This window comes from Puma concolor, chromosome B3 (genome assembly GCF_028749965.1).
Source record: "Puma concolor isolate L17-30 chromosome B3, mPumCon1.1.hap2, whole genome shotgun sequence".
Lineage (NCBI taxonomy): Eukaryota > Metazoa > Chordata > Mammalia > Carnivora > Felidae > Puma > Puma concolor.
In genome coordinates this window covers 75,454,242-75,471,493 of record NC_141672.1, presented here as the reverse complement: position 1 = coordinate 75,471,493, position 17,252 = coordinate 75,454,242, and the positions used below count along the sequence as shown (strand labels likewise).

Genomic DNA, 17,252 nt, shown 5'->3' with positions numbered 1-17,252 from the left:
GATCCTATAAAATATTCAAGTAGATGTGCTCAATTTCTTAGTGATCAGTACGAAGGACAGGAGTTGATATCTAACAACCTAAAATTTTGCTAGAGCAACTTAGGTGTGCTCTCTCGCATAGAGACTGGTTTCATCAGCCTCCAACAGCTGACTTGAGAGACAAGCAGAAGACTGGGACAGTTTTCATTAGGCTAGGAGGAACACTAAAAGCAGACACCTATCTAAAATGAAGCCACTCAAAGTTTAGAACATAACGTTTATTGTCTAGCACCTGTGACAGTTTCATGTCTCTCTCTCTAAAGGAGACAGGAAGTTTGGAGCATTATTGGCCCTTTTAAAGGAAAGGAGTGGGTAGGCACAGCCAGAAGTGAGTGAACATCTTGACACACGGGAATATGCTACTAGTACAACCAAGCCCACACCTGACATGCTCCCCACCACAGTCTGCTATATTCTCTTTTTTTAAAAAAATCTGGAACAGTGTGTAGCAAAACAAATAAATTACTTTTCATCTCTCAAAAAGCAAGTTCAAAAATTGGAGGCACCTGTCCAGAAGCTTGGTCTGAGCAGCTTCAACAAAGAAGTGTACTTTCCTTTTCTCTTCCTTGGCTCCAGCCAGCAAGAGACAAGAGGCCCCCGCTTTCCGCATCTTAGAATTCTAGATGGTGTTTAGTTAGACTTGGGATCTCGTTGCTTGGGTGTCTCTCTTCCATCTTCCAAATCCATCTCTGCAGCAACTGACATACATAGGACCTGGAGGTACCATGTAGTGGATGCTACAAAGAGAAGTGCGAGTCAAAAGTGAGAAGAGGTCAACTGAGCTCAATTCAAGTGGCACTGAACAGGGCTGGCCTGGAGGACAATTCATTTAAGCCTTAGTGTTAACAGCAAGAGCCAACGGCAAAGGTGACTTAGGGGGACGAGATTTGTGGAAAGGCCGTACGCAGTAAGCTAAGCCAACTCGAAGATCCAGAGGCTTGGGGTGGTGGGGAGGGGTGGCTGGATGGCCCAGCTGGTTAAGCATCCAATTTCATGATTTAGGCTCTGGTCTTGATTTCAGAGTTGGGAGTTCAAGCCCCCACGTTGGACTCCACACTGGGTGTGGAGCCTACTTTAAAAAAAGACCCAAAGGCTTACCCACAATCCTTCGGAGGCAGTGAGGTCGCTTGTGTTCTGGCACTCTGATGATGAGGAAGTAAAAGGGCAAGCCCGAGAGAGCAATGCCAATGCCGATGAGGGAGTTGATGGTATCACTGTAAAGCGGTACGGCCACCAGGAAGATGGTGCAGAGGCAGAAGACAATGGGAAAGAAAAGACTGAGCTGAAGGGCACAAGACAAAACAATGGACGTTAGACAGCTACAGTAGCAGTTTCTCCTGTGAAGATTACAGCACTGAGCCCTTCCATCCCCTTCATCTCCACCCACTACCACCACCAAATCCTAGGCAGAGGGTTCTGTCTTGAAAGAATCCCCTGGAGAAAAGGTAAGATGGAGGTGAATTACCTTGAGGGGACGAGGCCGATTAGGCTCCTTCCAGCGCAGATAAAGCTGACCAACAATAGAGAGCCCCACGAAGAACCAGTAGCTGAAGCTGTAGTAGTTAATGAGCTGAAAGATGTCCTCCACACACAAGTAGATCAGTGCCATGATACCCTGCAGGCACAAGCAGAAGTCAGCTCCTCCTCACAGCATTTGTCACTCAAGGGGTTTTTTTAATGCCCTTTTTTTTAATCCCTACGTCCAGTGTGGGACTTGAACTCACAACCCCGAGATCAAGAGTTGCATGCTTCACTACCTGTGCCAGCCACATGCCCCCCCCCCCCCGCCTATACAGTTTCTCTTAACCTAAAGTCCATCTCCACCTTTTGCTACCTAACATAAAAATCCACTTCAGATGCACTTTGTCCAAGAAGTCTTTCCTCATGCACCTTCTGCCCCCATGGAAGATCATTTCTTCCTTTAAACACTACAGCACTTACTAATCTTGGCAGTCATTTCATCTCAATATATTCAGCATGCTTTATGCCTTATCCTAGACCAGAGGAGGTTACCATTTTTTATGGAAGGCAGTTTTTCTGTTAGACTCTAGAGCTTTGAGGAAGCCAGAACAGTTGTGTGTACTGTTACCATTTCCCCCATAGTCTGGCTTTCAGCCCCATTTGAGGTCACTTACATTGAAGAGCAGAGCAGGTACCGGTGTGAACCGCTCAACATGAATCATGCAGATGGCATCCGGGAGATGGCCTTCTCTTGAGCCCACAAAGAAAAGCCTATTTGGGGTAAGATGAAAGAGGCTGAGAAACTTGTGGGACACTGGGTATGGCTGGTTCGCATACCACATAGCCCTTCTTCTGCCATCCCCTCCTTCAAAAGAGTTTGAATAATATGGAATGGAGTTCAGTTCTAGAGATTAGTGAGAACTGGAGGCTGCTGATGGAAACAAGAACAAAGGGGTTAATATCATTATCACTTGGGGAGCAGTGACTACACTCCGGGTCCTATAAGTCCTACTCTTCCCTGCCATAGCTCTTCACGATACCCGCCCCCCACACCCTGTAAAAGACACCACTCTTACCTAGAAGCAGCCACAATGGAGGCATTGAGGCCACCAAAGCAGGATAATGCAACCGCCAATGGAATTGTCCAATTGAAAATTCCAAAAATCTGGTCTGCAAAAGTCTAAGGGAAAGGAACAGAGAAGTGTCATTAGCAGGACCTAAACAGGATGAAAGGCATGGACAAGCGTGCCCCAGATAGCCCCTACCTTGTTTAACTCTTCATTCACAACCAGGGTGACAGGACTTTGTAAGCCCAGTATGGTAAGCATACTTTTTTTTTTTTTTTTTTTTTTTAAGATTTAATTTTAAGTAGGTAGGGGCGCCTGGGTGGCTCAGTCGGTTAAACATCCGACTTCGGCACATGTCATGATCTCACGGTTTGTGAGTTTGAGCCCTGCATTGGGCTCTTTGCTGACAGCTCGGAGCCTGGAGCCTGCTTCAGATTCTGTGTCTCCCTCTCTCTGGCCCTCCTCCACTCGTACTCTATCTCAAAAAAAAAAAAGATTTAATTTTAAGTAATCCCTATACCTCCTATGGGGCTCATAACCCATAACCCTGAGATCATTAGTCACACACTCCGTCAACTGAGCCAGGCGCCCCTAAGCATATTCCTTTCAAGGACCACCCACTTTCCCACAAGTACACCCTCAGCCTTCTGCTAGTGAAAATCCTTTACCACAGCAACAGCATCACTGGCCAGGATGTCCCTCATGTCTAGCACAGTGTAATAAGCCACATTGGTCAAGATGTAGATGATGGTGACAATGGGCATGGAAATGCCAATGGAGAGAGGTAGGTTCCTATGACCAAATAGAATAATGCATGCATTAGTCCCACGGTCACATCCCCATCTTTATTCCTTACACTCCCACACCAATCCAGGGGTGGTGCCTCCTGTGCATTGCCCCACTGCTTTTGCCTTTGAAGTTACCTACAATCGTGACTTCATTCTTCAGAGTTCAGAGCTTAAAGGGCATCAAGGGAAAAGAATATCACATTTAGAGAAAAGGCTGAGCAGAAAAAGGAATAACAGAACTATGTCACAGAATAATAGCACAGGAAACAGGGGCTTTTTGGTTTTCACATCCAAAGCCTCTTGACGTCAGGATTCCCTCTCAAGATTGTCAACGTTGGGAAATTGGTATTAAAGTGGAGAAATCTAAGAGGAAATTATGGAGGCAAATTGTGAAATCTAACATCTCCAGAGAATAAGACTCTTGTTGGGAAGAACACTATGTATCTACATAAGCAAGCTGGGAACTATGTCCATGCCCTTACTCAACTTGAGAAGCTTATGTGCCATCCTAACCAGTGGCCAAGAGAAAGACACAAGGACAAGGTCCTCTGGACCAATAAAGCAATGACCTTTATAAGCATTCTTCACAGTGAGGGGGAGGGGGGATATTCTCAAGTCATTCAGCTTCTGTCCAGTAGGTGGAAGCACCACCCAGGCTCAGTCCTGCTTCTGTTATCTGCTCCCGGAATTGCAACACTGGATGTGTGCCAAGAAAAGTTTATTATTTTTGATTTAAAAATTTACAGAAACTCCATTCCCTCATACTCTTAGTTCCAAGAATAATTGAATTTTTGATCCAGGAAGGGCTCTGGAGATCATATAATTCAACCCCCTCAATTTATACATAAGGAAGCAGGCAGAGTTGGCAGGGGACTCCCTCAAGGTCATCAACAAATCAGTGGAAAGACAGGCTCCAGGCTCTTTGACTCCCTGCCCAGTGCTCTTGTCACTGCATGACTACAGACTACTTTAGAATAAAAATGAAGCAATAGCATTCAATGCTGACATGATACCACTATGTCAGTATAAATTTGAGAAAGCAAAGGATCAAAAAAGAAATAGGACCATTTGGGGGCATTTGGGACCTAAAGTTATCTATGTAAGGATAAAGGTGGAGGAGTATCAAGGAAAAGCCATATGAAAGCATGGATGAACACACGGTAGAACCTGCTTTAATTAATGTAGGAATGAATGAGCAGATGTGAAAAGGCCTGCTGTTACGGACTAGGTATTTGGGCTTTAGACCTCCCATCTATTAAAGTGGAACCAATAAAATCAGTCTCAGTGGTTGTGGTATGCTGTCGGGCACAACTCAATAAATGATAGCATATCCTTACTGCTGTGGAAAATTGATGGTGAGATACCTACCTCTCGGGATTCTTGATCTCTTCAGTAACATAGTTGAGGGTGTCCCAGCCTGAGTAGGAGAACAGAGCCGAATACAATGCCAGGGCAATGTCCCCCACTGCAAATGATGAACCCTCAAAAGAATTCTCAAAGTGAGTGGAGGCTCCTGGAATCCAGAGAACATGGAAAGACAAAAGGATTAGTGGTTCGCCCTCAACTTTAAGGTGATCCAATAAAGGAATAAAAGAATAGGACAGTAATAGCTAGTGAGTGGCTTAGAACACGGTTGGCAGCAAGGGCAGTGGTAAAAGAACAGGGACAGAAGAGAGACCTCTACAATGATGGGCTGGAATGCAGGGAACAAACAGCATGGGGAACTTGACAGGAAGGACCATGGTGGTTTTCTAGGGTAAGAAACCATGACAGAACTGAAGGGCTATAGAACATAAGTAATGTGGTTCTGTCCTATCCTGTAAGCTACCCGATCCCACCCCTTTTCTAACCCCACAGACAGCTGGTACAGAATGGAGGAAGGATAGGGCTTAGAAGGCCCAGGTCAATAGAGTAGTAGACTATGTGTTCCTACCTGGAAACTGGAGAGGAGTGGGTACAAGGGTTTCATTTCTGCCCTTACCCACTTCCACGGGCAGAACAATCACAGCCACAGCATTGGACTTAGTCTGCAACAGCTGGCAAGACCAGCTTTGGGGTCATCTCAGTACAAATCTCCACTAACTTACTAGCTAGGGACTCAGGCAAGATACTTAATTCTGCAGCCTCAGTTTCCCCCATCTATCAAATGGAACTAGTAGGGGCGCCTGGGTGGCTCAGTCGGTTGAGCGTCTGACTTCAGCTCAGGTCATGATCTCACACTCCATGAGCTCGAGCCCCGCGTCAGGCTCTGTGCTGACAGCTTGGAGCCTGGAGCCTGCTTCAGATTCTGTGTCTCCCTCTCTTTCTCTGCCTCTGCTCATGCTCTGTCTCTCTCTGTCTCAAAAATAAATAAAAACATTGAAAATAAAATAAATAAAAAATAAATAAATAAAATGGAACTAGTAGTACCTAGCAAATGAGAATGCACAAAAGGCAATTAAAGAAGTGTGGCTCAAAGAACTGCACAAAACTTAGTCACTATTATGTCTTACCCTGGCCAAGTCTAACGATGCCTGCAATGATGACGGCGATCAATGCCAAGACTTTAGCATAGGTGAAGATATCTTGTACCAGTGTTCCCCACTTGACATAGGCACAGTTAATGAAGGTTAAGAGACCTGAAAAAATAATAACAATATTGATTGGGGACTGTCCCTACCACCCAGAGAGCCTTAGACTTTCAAGCAATATTTCCAGTAGCAGTCATCAAAACAGAGCCTTTGGCCAAAGAAGTGTTTGGGTTCTGACCTGCTGTGTATTCGACACCTCTGCCCAGAATGTCCTCACCATTAGCATTCAAAGGCACCTGCTGAGCATCTGTGTAGGCAGCACCACGCACACCCTTAGCACTTACACTAAGAGAGGAAAAACAAAGTAACTGGATTTGCTTACATACAAAAGTGCTCACAGCAGTGGGAGGCAACTGGTAGCTGTACAGGATTAGTGATGTTTTTCCGCTACTGGCTCCGAAAAGTCATGGTCTGTCCCAGCTTTCCACCCCTTTACCTCCTGATACGGGCTCCAGGACTCAGCGCTCTGGTATTGTTAACCTTGGTAGATCCTGTTGTGACTTATCCAATGCCTGGCCCAGCAGGTCAGAACATGTGGCCAGGGATTAGAATGGGGGCCAGACTTCCTGCTGCTGCCTGCCAGCTCAGCCACTTGTTTTTGTGCTTGGAAAGATTCTTGGAGCTGAGGTTCCTATAGAGTGGGGACAGCATTTTTCCTGACTGGACATTGCAAAAGAGTGAGCCACACAGGTCATGATCTCACAGTTCATGGGATCAAACCCCACATCGGGCTCTACTCTACTCTGACAGCACAGAAACCTGCTTGGGATTCTCTCTCTCTCTCTCTCTCTCTCTCTCTCTCAAAAATAAACAGGGGCACCTGGGTGGATCTGTTGGATGAGCATCTGACTCTTGATTTCAGCTTAGGTTATCTGATCCCAAGGTCATGGGATCAAGCCCCATTTCAGACTCTACTGTGCATGGAGCCTGCTACTTAAGATTCCCTGTCTCTTTCTCCCTCTGCCCCTCTCCCTCACTTGCACTCTCAAAATGTAAATAAACATTCAAAAAAAAAAAAAAAAAACCCACAAACATTCCTCAAGTCCTTCTACCTCGGGGGGTAGAGGCAATCCCTTTACCTGGATGAGCTTTGGAAAAGTCCATGGATCACCCCTAGAGAGTTCTTAACCTACAGCTTCCACAATGCTTGAAATTCCTTGTAAATGGTTATGTATGTACACCAAAAATATATGCATTTTTCTAAGAAAAGCGTCCTTAGCTTTATGTCAGAATTTCAGAGAAATCTGTTACCCCCAAAAAAGTTTCAGTTTACTACTTCAGAAGATGACATTCAAGAAGGGAAGCCCACACATGCTGTGAAGTTGACCGATAGCCCCAGGATGTGACAGGGAAGAAAGTCAAAAGAAATGATTCTGAAACTCAGCTGAATGTTCTCAATCCCCCACCAGCCTCTTAAGTAGGCAGGCAGGCACTTGCAGCACGCCTTCCCCACCCTGGCAGAGAATCACCTTGCTGCTTCTGCCTTCCCAGCTCAGCAACTGGAGCACCAGGAGGGGCTTAACAGTTCCTTCCAAGAGATCCCAGGGTAAGATCAGAATCAGCCTGCCTTAAACTGCAGAAAGTGAGGTCCAGTGCTGGGCTTGCCTGCTTCAGGCTACCGACACGGAAGAAATACTCCCTGTCTCAGCTCTGGTGGTGGCATGTCCCTCAATGTCCCTAATCCCCCTGTTTTCTTGTGTCCTGGCCTCACCACACTGCCCCAGAAGCATCTTCATCCTGAGAAGCAGGAAAGACCAACCTCAAAGAACAGCTCATCTTCTGTCTCTCTCTCCCCCATCCCCCCCTCCTTTATACCCCTATTCTCGCTGCCCAAGTTCTTTTCTGCTCTTCAGTAGAAGGGGCATTCTAGTCCTATACAAACACTTGCCTTTCTGCCTAATAAACAAGACAATAAACAACCAAAGCTTATCACAGGGTTGGGCAAAAATACACCGGTAACTCCTCAGTGCTCGGTTAATAATTAGACATGCATACTGGCTCCCAAGCACCCTACAAAATGACCAAAGTGCCTTTATCTCACCCTCCACAAATCTCTGAGCTCTGTTGATCCTCCCCAGTCAATTACCCATCCTTCACTCCCCACTGGGCTTCAGTTTCCAGCCATTCAACAGCCCTCACGCCCCTTCTGTTCACCCTGTGACCCCTACACCTTACCCTCAGGCTCTGCTGCTGCTTCACAAATAACACAGCAGCCAGATTTCTGAGTAGAAACGCCCGGCCCCGAGACCAAAAAAGGGCAGAAGTGGGGGAAGGGGAGCACCTGGCCGGCTACCAGTTGGTAGAGCATATGACTCTAGATCTTGGGGTCATGAGTTCGAGTCCCAAGGTGGGTGCAGAGTTTACTTAAAAAAGTAAAAATAAGGGGCGCCTGGGTGGCTCAGTCGGTTAAGTGTCCGACTTCGGCTCAGGTCATGATCTCACGGTCCGTGAGTTCGAGCCCCACGTCGGGCACTGTGCTGACAGCTCAGAGCCTGGAGCCTGCTTCAGATTCTGTGTCTCCCTCTCTCTCTGACCCTCCCCCACTCACACTCTGTCTCTGTCTGTCTCAAAAATAAATAAACATTAAAAAAAAGTTTTTAATTAAAAAAAAAGTAAAAATTAAATAAAATAAAATATAAAAAGAAAGGCCAGGGACAACAGATGCTACAATATTCACAAGGGAATGGGATCACAGAAACTGATAGTTAGCCCTCAGGGTAACCACAGTCACACCACCAACCCGGCCTAGCTTCAGGGATTAATTCAGGTTCAGAGTCTGTCTGCAGCCTTGTGCCACAGCATCTGTTCTCAGCTCTGTCCAGGCATGTGGGCAGGGAAAAGACAACTCCTCATCCTTTACCACAACAAATTCTGAAATGAAAATACATGGATTGTTTGCATTTTAATCCCTACTGCTTCTCTACTTGCATTCCATATCCATCCATTTGCATCCCTCCTTTTACCCACCAGTTTTTCTCCCTCCCCCCACACCTGAGCCCTCTTTCTCAGCCACCGACCCACCATCTTGCCCTGATCTACTGCGTCCTGAGCACTGGGACGCGGTTTGAATGAAGAAGGGAATCCTATGGAAGGAAACGGAGCAGGGAACTGCCTGAGGAGAGCTGGCCCTCACCTTCCCCAGAGCCCAGCTTCCTCCAGGGCCTCTTGGCCATGCGAGCAGGAAATGGGTATGGCAGGCAGCACTGCTGACTGGGCTGTTTGTCCTCGCCCACAGCGGATACAGCTGACCGGAGACCCCAAAGCCCAGCCTAGTGCACTGTTCTTAAAGTGGAGCCCAACCTCCTGCTTCAGAGGCAGGAAAAGGAGGGGACCACAGGCTTATAGTAATATGGAGGCAACTGCAAGCCAACCTCAAGGACAGAAATGCCCTACCCTCCTACCTCTAGGTGTAATTCCATCTCCACCCAACACTGGGCCAAGTCCACAAGAAGATAGCTGGAAATCACCTTGGACCCATGACTCAGGTGCAGCTCCTTTCCTGCTTTGACCTGCTCTGGAGGAAGGAGAAGCCACTCCTATCATCATCTAAAGAGATGCGCCTGAACGGTCGGTCGGTCATCAAACCCAACTGCATGGACTCTCCTGGAGCAGAAGGCTAGTTCTAGCACTAAGGCCCAGCGTCAGCTGTAGAACTAAAAGCCAGGAAAGCACCCACATAGGTTGATACAGAACAACAAAGCTTGTAGGCCCAACTCAGATCAGATGCCCAGATTTACTTTAGATGCCCACACTAAACAGTCCCTGAAAAAAGAACATTAAACCCACAATTCTCCCAGCACCGTTAGTTTTAAACACATAGAATGTAACACATGCAACTCTGGCCACTATTCAGTGTATTTTCTGCTTCAAATTCCCAGAGACTATAAAACCTCAATACTTTATTTATTAGACAACTCATTCCATTTTTAAAGAGATCAATAGCTCTTCCCTCCACTAAGCCAAAAACTTCTTCCTCATAACTTCTACCCAGTAGTCCTAGACCTCTCCTCTGGAACTACACAGAATCCAGATAAATGGCCTCATTTACATAATGGCCCTTCTTATCAAACATTAACACCCTGTCCCTTTTGATACTTCCCCCCATTGAAGCTAAAAACCCAGTTTCTTCAACCTCTTGTGTGACAAATGTCACTTCCAGATCACTCACTCACCATCGAGTTCCCTCCTCTCCATTTACTTCACTTTGTCAGTATGTCCCTGGAAACATGAGACCACACAGAACACTCCAGACATTTTTGCAGACTATGGGATTTCAGTTTGAATTCACTGTCAACTACAACTCCACCTCAGACTAATGAGCTTTTCCCTATCCCCCTTTCAGGGCCTAAAAAAGGGATTTTTTTTTTTTTTTTTTTTTTTTAATCCTAAATAGGAGACCTTAACAAGTTCCTTACAGAGGAAAGTTCCTTACAGAGGAACTTTCCTCTGTAAATTTTTAGGTATCATTCCCATCTACTAGAAATGCATTTTCCCTCCTAATTTTATTAAGTAGTTCAAATGCCTTCAATTTGTGAAATCTGTAAATTTGATTAGCATACCTTCTGGGTCCTCCCTGAAGTCTTGATGAAAATGTTGACTAGACAGGCAGAGCCCTGTAGTCAGTCTATCATTAGAGACCTTCCTGTATGCTGTCATTATTCTACAACATCAACCAAGAATCCACCAAAGTATTCTTTTATCTAGTCCACCTTTTTCTACCTTGTCAACAAGAATATTGTGAGAATTTGCCAAGAACTTCTCTGAAATCTGTATAAACGTGTCTCTGCCCTTGCAATCTAATGACACAATCAAATGATTCAATGAAATTAGCACGCATTTATAGAATTTTCATAGCTATACCACGTAATAGTCAAAAATTAGAAATAACCTGGGGCTCCTGGCTGGCTCAGTCAGTAGAGTATGCAACTCTTTTTTTTCTTTCTTTCTTTTTTTTTTTTTTTTTTTGGTAAGATTGTTTTTAATGTTTTTTATTTATTTTGAGAGAGAGCACACATGTGCATTCAAGCAAGTGAGGGAGGGGCAGAGAGAGGGAGAGAGAGAATCCCAAGCAGGATCCATGCTGTCAGCCCAGAGCCTGATGTGGGGCTCAATCTCACAAACTGTGAGATCATGACCTGAGCCAAAATCAAGAGTTGGATGCTTAACCCACTGAGCCACCCAGGTCCTCTTTGCCTTTTTTTTTTTTAAATATAATTTCTACACCCAATGTGGGGCTCAAACTCACAACCCCAAGATCAAGACTCACATGCTCAGGGGTACCTGGGTGGCTCAGTCAGTTAAGCATCCAACGCTTGATTTCAGTTCAAGTCATGATCTCACGGTCATGGAATCAACCCCCGAATAGGGCTCTCCATGGATTATGCAGCCTGCCTGGGATTCTCTCTCTCTCTCTCTCTCTGCCCCTCCCTTGCTCACGCTGTTTCTCTCTCTCTCTCTCTCTCGCTCGCTCTCTCTCCCTGTCTCAACATAAACAAGCATTAAAAAAAATAAAGGAGACAGTCGCATGCCCTACCAGCTTAGCCAGCCAGGTGCCCCTGAGCATGTGACTCTTGATCTCAAGGTTGTGAGTTCAAGCCCCCATGTTGGGCATAAGGTTTACTTAAAAACAATAATAATAAGGGCGCCTGGGTGGCGCAGTCGGTTAAGCGTCCGACTTCAGCCAGGTCACGATCTCGCGGTCCGTGGGTTCGAGCCCCGCGTCAGGCTCTGGGCTGACGGCTCAGAGCCTGGAGCCTGTTTCCGATTCTGTGTCTCCCTCTCTCTCTGCCCCTCCCCCGTTCATGCTCTGTCTCTCTCTGTCCCAAAAATAAATAAACGTTGAAAAAAAAATTTAAAAAAAAAAAATAATAACAATAATTGTAAAAAATAATAATTATAAACAATCCAAATGCCAATCAACAGTAGAGTGACTAAGTAAATACTTAGAATACGTAGAATAATTATAAACAATCCAAATGCCAATCAACAGTAGAGTGACTAAGTAAATACTTAGAATACGTAGAATATTAAATAATATGATCCATCTACAACTATAAAAATATAAACTTCACAAACATATTAAGTGAACAAAAGAACAAAAAGAATACATATCCTGGGGTGCCTGGGTGGCTCAGTTGGTTAAGCGTCCATCCAACTTGACTTCGGCTCTGGTCGTGATCTCACAGTTCGTGAGTTTGAGCGCCCTCATCAGGCTCTGTGCTGATGGCATGGAGCCTGCTTCAGATTCTCTGTATCACTCTCTCTCTGCTTCTCCACCTCCCCACCCCTCTCTTTCAAAAATAAACACTAAAAAAAAAAAAGTGCATATCCTTTATATCCACTTATATTAAATGGCCAAAATGAATCTATGCTACTAAGAATAATAGTAATTTCCCTTCATGTGTGCATGGGGGACAAGGGGAGTGACTGAGAAGAACACAAGTGGAGTTCAGAGGGCTGGCTTTTTGATGTGGATGGTGGTTACAAATGTGAAAATGTGTGAAAAGTCATCAAGCTGTACACTTACGACATGTGCACTGTTCCTTTTATATTACACTTGAATAAAAAAATTAAAGTTGAGGGGCACCTGGGTGGCTCAGTCGGTTGGGCGGCCAACTTCGGCTCGGGTCATGATCTCGCGGTCCGTGAGTTTGAGCCCCGCGTCGGGCTCTGTGCTGACAGCTCAGAGCCTGGAGCCTGCTTCAGATTCTGTGTCTCCCTCTCTCTGACCCTCCCCCATTCATGCTCTGTCTCTCCCTGTCTCAAAAATAAATAAAACGTTAAAAAAAATTAAAAAATTAAAGTTGAACTGGGGCACCTGGGGGGCTCAATCAGTTAGCAGCCGACTCTTGGTTTCGGCTCAGGTCATGATCTCACAATTCATGAGTTCAAGCCCTGCATCGAGCCGTGTGCTGACAGCGTGGAGCCTGCTTGGGATTCTCTCTCTCCCTCTCTCTCTCTGCCCTTCTCCCCCACCCCCATCAAAAATAAATGAACTTTAAAAACATAAAAATAAAATTAAAATAAAGCAACAGTATGCTTTATTACTATCTCCTCAATTCTCTTGGTCTTGCTTTTTTGTTAGCCTAGATCTGTTTTTTACTGAACCTTTTCTAGGTTAGCAATCGTTCTGCTACATACAGTTACAAGGAAAACAGGACTGGGCCTTCTCCTTTCTCTCTACCATCTGTTATTGCAGAACTAACTGCCCTTGCTGTTTTCACTCTATATGTTGCTTCTAGAGCTTTTTATCATCCGCAGTCTCTTCTTCAGATCTTAGTTGATGCTGGGCACCAACCTTCGGATGCTTTTCTTACAGCTCTGGGCCACTCCTGCATTTAATCTTTGTTATGCCACCTCTCCCCATCTCTTATGTATCTTGTTTCTAAAAATCTCAGCTTATCAAAAAGCAGTATGTTTAATCACATTGGTTTGTTCACATGATTCTCCTCTTCCTAAATAAGATAATTTTTTTAATTTTATTTTAGAAAGAGAGAGAGCTCAAGCAGGGAGGAGAGGCAGAAAGAGAGAGGGAGAGGGAGAATCTGAAGCAGGCTCCAAACTCAGCATGGAGCCTAATGCAGGGCTCGATCCCACCATGCTGGGATCATGACCTGAGCCAAAATCAAGAGTTGGATACTCAACTGACTGAACCACCCAGGCGTGCCCTAAATAAGATAATTCTGATAAAATAGGTGAAAATTTCATTTTGGAGAAGCTTCTGGTCTTTTTTTTTTTTTTCAATCCCTATCTATTAGAGTATAAATTCTTTTCCCTGAACTTTTCCATCATCTCTTTGCCAAACTTTAGAGTGTATTTCTGAGGAAATGCACCATTTCTTTTTCTGAGAGGTACAAACTCTGAGTAGGTATAGTCACTTTCACACTAGGACTCCACATTTGCCCTGGTTATGTTAAATTAATAATAATGATAAAACAACAACAACAACATCCTTATGGAGATTCACAATGACACCTTTACAAGTTAAACGGTATGATGTCTTCGATTGGCTTGAAATAATCTAGTGGGGTGAAGAGGGTGGTTGGAGTGTAGATAAAACAATGGTGATTAATCATTCATGCTGCTGCTTGAACCCTGGGAGTTCATCATATTATTTGCTCTAGTTTTGGATGTTTGACGTGTTTTATGATAAACCTTTTAAAAAAAAAAATGTATAGAGGTACGGCTTCTAATGGAATAAAACGGATTTTAGCGAAAAGCAAATGTTTATTAGCCTTATTTAACATTTATGAGTCCAAAAGCATCATTCCCAACCTTCTATCCTATTTCTCCAAATGCACTACTCAGCAACTTTCCACTTTTATCCTCCTACATGATTCCTCACAGCCTCTAAAATACCCAGATTTAGGGGTACCTGGGCAGCTCAGTAGGTTAAGTGTCCAACTCTTGATTTTGGCTCAGGTCATGACCTCATGGTTCATGAGATTGAACCCCGAGTTGGGCTCCACACTGAGCGTGGAGCCTACTTGGGATTCTCTCTTCCTCTCTCTCTCTGCCCCGCCCCCACCAACTTGCACACATGCACTCTCGCTCTCAAAATAAAGAAACATTTTTTTAAATACCCAGATTTGTACCTTCATCTGTGCATTTTTCTCCTTTCCTTTACAATTTCAGGTTAAAGCCACACTAAACACATCTCTCCCAATCTCTATGAAATCTGCTCTATCCCTTACCAGAGTTTATCCTCCTGGCATCTTAGCATTTACAGTCAGGTACTCTGCTCTAGGTTCTCTTTGCTCTTGCACATGCACAGCCTTCAATTAACAGAGATGAAAATGCCACCTGCCACTCAGTTCACTATCTTGACGTTCAGAGTCACCAGTGACACACCTCAGGTATCCTCTGACTGGTAACATCATTCATCCCACGGGATGGCAAAAGGATAGCCATCTGTGGGTTCAAGTGATTCAAGCAAGCTCTTTGTGGTAGGTTGCTCCAGAAAAACCGCTTGTCTCTGCATTAGGCTGGTCTACCTGCAGCCAGAGTCACACCCCCTGGGGAGCAGCCGAGACTCTTCACTGGTTTGCTCAGGCCTGCTAATACCCAGATGTTTCCAGAATACTCTACCACTGCCCTTTCCTCACAAGGACCAGATGTAAGGTTTCTGAAAAAACCTCAGTTGTGTTACCTAAACCCAGAAAGTTCAAGTCTCTCCTCTTTTTACCTGCTGTATTTCTGTGTGTTGTCAGGGATACTCTCTATACCTTAAATATCATGTTTTCAGGGCACCTGGGTGTCTCAGTGTGTTAAGCGTCCAACTCTTGATTTTGGCTCAAGTCATGATCTCACGGTTCATGAGATCAAGCCCCGAGTCTGCTTGGGATTCTCCCTCCCCACCTCTCTCTCTGCCTCTCAATATGCACACTCTCTCTCTTTCTCTGTCCAAACAAATAAGCTTAAAGATAAATAAATAAATTTTCTTCCTGGCTTCCTTGACGTATTGTTTCTTCCACCCTTCCTAGGTGCTGTAATAGGTCTCAGACAGCAGATGGTCCTCAGGTTCTTTTACCTTTCAGGCTACAGGACCATTTTGATTACTCAGACATCATGGGTAAGAACAGCAGGCAAGACAACACATGGAGCATAAACCCTACAGATCACTGGATCAGAGTCTTCCTACTATGCCCCCTGGAACTCAGGCAGCATTTTGGTCACCGCGGCTCTGCACCACTCTGAGGGAGCAAGCAGGTGGTCTGTACCAGGAGGCCCTCATATTAAACCACACTATCTGCTCTCTTCTCAAAGCCAGCTAGTCCTTATCGGTCCGATCCTTACTGGTTTGTTCAGCTAGGTACAGTTTGGGTCCTCAGAAACGGGACCCCAAGCTTGAGCGAGCATCAAAATCACCTGAGGCATGTTACCTAGGGTTTCAGGGCTCCAACCCAGAAGTTCTGGATGCAGGAAGTCTAAGACGGGGTTTCCCAGGAGTCATGATCTGCCTGCTTTGGGTGTGCTGCCTTAGGTAATCACTAGACGAAATAATCACCTACAGAACAGCCTTGATCAGAACAAGCCCAAACCCTTCCCTTAACTTGGTGCTCCTTTATCCTGGCTGCACATTGGCATCGCTTTACAAGCTTTAACAAAGTCAGCGCTCGGGCCCCACCTAGGCCAATGAAGTCAGAAACGCTGGGGTGGAGCCCAGGCACCAGCGTGTTTTTGAGGCTTCCCAGGCAATTCTAAGGGACAGTGACAACTGAGAACCTTTCCGCCCAAGGCCCCCATCAGTTCTCCTCAGCAGCAACTTTTCTACTTCCCCAGTTCTCGTTCTCCAAGCCAATTCCCATTCTTCTAACCAGTGGCTCAGATTTATTTGGTTGGGGAAACAAAGTGGGAGAGGAAGGGGCCATTAGCATTTTTCTAAAGCCCTAGGTGATTCCAATGTGCAGCCAGGGTGGGGGCCCACTCTCCCCAGCTCCTTCCCAAGCCTACTTCAGCCTGTCCCCTCAGCCTCTCCTGAGTCAGAAAGAAAGAACAGAAGAAAGAGAAGACCAAGGGTGAACCCCTGAAGAGCCTTGAGGATCCAACCAATACAGAGCTCTACCCTCTGCCTGTGGAGGAAGGTTGTGCCGAAGTTCATGTCGGCCCCACCCCAGAAAGAACCCAAGGCTCTGACTCCAGCCTATGCAGTGTGTGAATGTGGGACGTGAAGTGGAAGCTTCCTCACCTCCAACCTAAAGTGGCTCTTGAGAAAACTCCTCTGAGAAAGTACCTAGGTGCCAAGTAGAAAGTGTGAAGGGCAGAAATCAGTTGCGGGCACAGCATCTGCCTATTCCGCTTCATTAGCCACAAGTACATGAAGTCAGTGGTCGAGTATCAGAAAAAGCTGCCCAAGGACACGCGGCCCAAGCTCTCAGACAAACACGCAGAGATCCAAAGTCCCCTACAGCCCACAAGCGGCTCCAGGAGACCCGGGGTGAGCTCTCTGCCCTCCCTCGTGCCTAGCCCACAGTGGGCCCAGCCCTCACCCAACCCTGAGAGCCAAAGGCACACAATGCCCTTCTCCACCAAGCCAAATCTAGAGCCACATCTCCTGTTCGTGCATCCAGCTGCCATTTATTGAAGCACCTACTACATGCAAGTCACTAGGGTCAAGCATCGGGGACACACCTGATCCCGGAAGACCAGCTGTCTGTTCCCAGAGGGGCCTGAGTATGTGCTGCTGGCTGACTGGCACAGTGTGGGCAGACCTCCTGTGAAGACACAGGAAGTAAGAGCTCCTGTTCATGAAAGGCAAAAACAAAACAAAAACAAAAATAAAAAAAACTAGACCAAAGATCCTAGATCACAGGGCAGGCAAGCACAGA

At 45.6% G+C, this 17,252-nt stretch overlaps 1 protein-coding gene across 4 annotated transcripts in view; it reads right to left on the bottom strand.

The window, feature by feature from the left end:
* Nucleotides 1–242: 242 nt before the first annotated feature.
* Nucleotides 243–17,252, bottom strand: part of SLC7A7 (solute carrier family 7 member 7) — a 34,034-nt gene continuing 17,024 nt past the window's right edge. For all 4 annotated transcript variants that reach the window (XM_025918570.2, XM_086710169.1, XM_086710166.1 and 1 more), the window contains exons 3-10: nt 5,848–5,973; nt 4,724–4,868; nt 3,236–3,359; nt 2,577–2,680; nt 2,175–2,271; nt 1,505–1,654; nt 1,138–1,321; nt 243–776 (exon numbers count right to left, since the gene is read on the bottom strand). In XM_025918570.2, coding sequence (XP_025774355.1) covers nt 670–776; nt 1,138–1,321; nt 1,505–1,654; nt 2,175–2,271; nt 2,577–2,680; nt 3,236–3,359; nt 4,724–4,868; nt 5,848–5,973 — 1,037 coding nt within the window. In that variant the 3' untranslated portion in view covers nt 243–669. The remainder of the gene's footprint in view (nt 777–1,137; nt 1,322–1,504; nt 1,655–2,174; nt 2,272–2,576; nt 2,681–3,235; nt 3,360–4,723; nt 4,869–5,847; nt 5,974–17,252) is intronic.